At 40.2% G+C, this 3,193-nt stretch overlaps 2 protein-coding genes across 2 annotated transcripts in view; one reads left to right on the plus strand and one right to left on the minus strand.

The window, feature by feature from the left end:
- The window catches only part of LOC106302173, a 1,946-nt gene extending 1,144 nt beyond the window's left edge, over positions 1-802 (plus strand). Inside the window, 1 exon segment of the mRNA XM_013738704.1 lies at positions 1-802. This exon segment is cut by the window's left edge and continues 18 nt beyond it. Within this exon segment, the coding sequence (XP_013594158.1) occupies positions 1-774 (774 nt within the window). The 3' untranslated portion in view covers positions 775-802.
- Positions 803-886: 84 nt separating this feature from the next.
- LOC106302174 (transcription factor PIF7) lies at positions 887-3,161 on the minus strand. Its single transcript, XM_013738705.1, has 6 exons — positions 2,910-3,161; positions 2,366-2,786; positions 2,176-2,280; positions 2,030-2,095; positions 1,400-1,771; positions 887-1,141 (listed from the first exon to the last, which is right to left on the minus strand). Coding segments are annotated over exons 1-6 (1,089 nt in total). The 5' UTR covers positions 2,912-3,161; the 3' UTR covers positions 887-1,018.
- Positions 3,162-3,193: the final 32 nt, after the last annotated feature.

Here is a 3,193-nt window from a genome sequence, read left to right on the forward strand (position 1 = left end):
ATGGCGAGATCTGTTGATGGTTTAAGCGTTAGAAGCAATGATAAACCTCGGAAGCAGAACAAGGGAACCGAGAGTACTCTGAGTGGTGGTGGTTCATCTGTTGCTAAAAATGTTCTTGGCTTGGCAAGTGAGAAGTCAAGTTCTAAGGTTTATACTCCAAAGACTAAAGAGAAGGCAAAGAATCAGACAATAAGCGGTGAAGATGTAAAAGAGAAGACTGTGTGTATTGTTGAAGCTAGCGTGAAAGGTGTTCAGACATCATCTGAGAAGAAAAGCATGAGAAGTAGACTCAAAAGCTTGGCTACTCCTACTAAACGTGGTTCTGCTAAAAAAGTTCCTGAACTTGAAGCAAAGAAGATTAGGCCTACTAAGAAGATAGGTGTAAAGGTCACTCCAGCGAAGCAGCTGAGTTTCAAGAAAGGGAAGACTCTTGAACCAAAACTACTTGAGGAACAAGAAACCCAAAGCGAAGGAAAGAAGAAGAATCTGAAAGGTGTTGTTGGTGAGACTAAAAGCGTTTCTTGTGAAGGAAGTAAACGTGATAAGGTTGTTCTGAGACGTAGAAAGGTAGAAGGGAAGAAGAAAAGGATGACACTGTTCAACAGTGTGATTGAGGAGACCATGAATAAGTTGATAAAGGTGAGGAAGACCAAAGTGAAAGCTCTTACTGGTGCTTTTGAATTTGTAATCTCTCTTCAGGACACTAATAAGACACCTCACAGCAAGGACGTTACATCAGAGTCTAAGGTTAGTCCTTTGGGTTCCAAACAGTGAAAACAAAACATACCCAAGCACTTAATTATGTCTGTGCATATTTAATTGGCTTGTTGCTGCTGTTCTTAAAATTACAAAGTGACTATTTAATGTATCTTGACAATAACTGAACTGAAGAGGAAGTTGTAAAGCTTTCAAGTTTTATCTCTACAAGTTTTTTTTTACCATACTCAAAAATACATTTTTTTCTTACAATCAAGATACAATGAACGTTCATGATCTTAATAGTAGTACTCAGGTAGGACTAATCTCTTTTCTCGTGATTAGAAGAACTTGAGGGCATGCTTGTATTTACCTTTGTAGTCTGATCAGACTGTTGTCTGTAGATAGCTGCAGCCATTTTGTTATATAGATCCATGTTCATTGTCTGCATTAACATGACCAACAAACAGTGAGCTCTCAAGATTTTTTTTTTTTGTTTCTCAAATCATTTTTCAAAAAACAGTTAAAAACCGAAGTGTCGGTGACTTAGTGGTAGTGCAAGAGGGTTGGTTCCCTTTTGCCCCGGGTTCAAACCATCTTAAGGACGAAAATTATTCTTTAAATCAGAATATATAAAGACTAACTCCGGAGCCCACAACTTTCACCATTAACCAAAAAAAAGAACAGTTAAAAGTGATTTTACCTGTGCGAGAAAAGCACTGTAGGGATCAGTCAAGGAAGCTGAAGAGGCATTGATGCAGTCTCTGTTATCCATAGGAGGGATCATCGGTGGTGGTGGAGGAGGAACTAAACCTCCATAAGCAGCATTGCCACCGCCTCCCATTCCCATTCGCGCCATTGTTGCAAGCAAAGACATCTGAAACTGCTGTTGCTGTTGCTGTTGTTGTTGCTGCTGCTGCTGCTGGTGTTGTTGTTGTTGGTGTTGGATGCTGAGAACTGATTGTGGCATCATCATTTGTTGTGGCAAGTTGGCTCTTAAGCTCATAAACTGAACTTGTGCTTGTAGCTGTTTCAAGTGTTCGATTACATCATCCAATATGGAGACTTTATCCGCCTGCAATATCCAAATAACGATTTAACTAACCGAGTTATGATATAGATACAAAGTCCTAAACTTTGAGAGTGGGGTTTTCTGGTTATGTAATGTTCAAAAAATGGGTATAGGCGGCCTAGTCGGTAAGTCAGGTATGAACAAAACGATTTTTTCAAACAGACTTTTTAAAAAAATTGGTCTAGACCTTAAACAATAATCTTCTATAGAGCGCCTAACCACGGCCTTATCGATTTCTTAAAAATTGTGTAATATATATACCTTACTTGCAGTAGGAAGCAGCTTCTGAAGTGTTCTCATCCTTTGGTTTATCCTGTGACGCCTTCTCTGAATCACAACCAAAAGAGTCCGTATGGAAACTATGGATAGCAAAAAAAAAAAGAAGGCATATGTATTGTTTTTTTTACCCTTTCAGACTCGTTGTGAATAGCTGCGGCTCGTCCTCTTCTTCCATTAGATCTCCCAGCTTCTCCTCTAGTCTCTTGTTCATCTCCTTCAGTTTCTTGAGTTTCCTGTAAAGACTTTTATTGATTATTCCTCAAGTCATCTTTCAGAAAAATAAGAAAAAGAAAAAGTGTTTTTTTGTTTGTTCTTTACCGATCCAGAGAATAAATAGTCTCTGTCTCCGGTTCTAGCGGTCTTCAAGCTACGACCAGATTCAAAAGAAGCCCAAGACATGTTGGTACCACTTGCACTTGCAGTGACGCTGTGACGACCAACTCTATGACTCTCTTCTTGAGGAGAGAACCAACAGTCCATTTCTTGGGGATAACCGCGTTTTCTTGAACAGGATCCGTCCTTGCTCTCAGAGTTGTTGTGGTCCCGTCCATTCTGGCTCTGCAGCTTGTTTGGCTGCAGAGCCGCCTGGTGGACCACAGACTCCAAAGTCTCACACCCGTTGAGAGCTTGAGTCCATAAAAGGTTAGCTGAGGCTGTTGTTGGTTCGACTCCTTCGCCTAGACCATGGACCGTTAGTTGCCCATTTTCCCATGTGAGCTCCTTCACTCCGTAGTTCGACCTGAAAAGACATTCGTTTTGTGTTAATAGAGAGAGTAACAAATAAAGAAACAAGACAGAAGCGTGAGGCTTTGTCTTCTTTAAGAAACAGAGAAGAGTAGTTCTTGTCAGAAACAGAGTATACATGTGTTGTTGTTACTTAGGCCGCACGTTTGCAGAGAATAAACTGACAATTCAGCTTTTCTTTTTTTTTTCTTCGTTTTGTGGTGTAATCTTGATGTCCTCCTCTGTTTTCAAGCTCTTCACAATCACAGCGACAACTCATGTAATGTATCTTCATTTGATCCATATTGAAGTAATATAATAAAGAGACAATGGTCCCTGCAATAACAATGGTTTTTATGTGGAGGAAGCACATGTGTGGCAAAGGATTGCTGTTGCCCTGCCTAGAATCCTCTCTCTACCCCC

The sequence above is a fragment of the Brassica oleracea genome, chromosome C7 (assembly GCF_000695525.1).
Source record: "Brassica oleracea var. oleracea cultivar TO1000 chromosome C7, BOL, whole genome shotgun sequence".
Taxonomy (NCBI): domain Eukaryota; kingdom Viridiplantae; phylum Streptophyta; class Magnoliopsida; order Brassicales; family Brassicaceae; genus Brassica; species Brassica oleracea.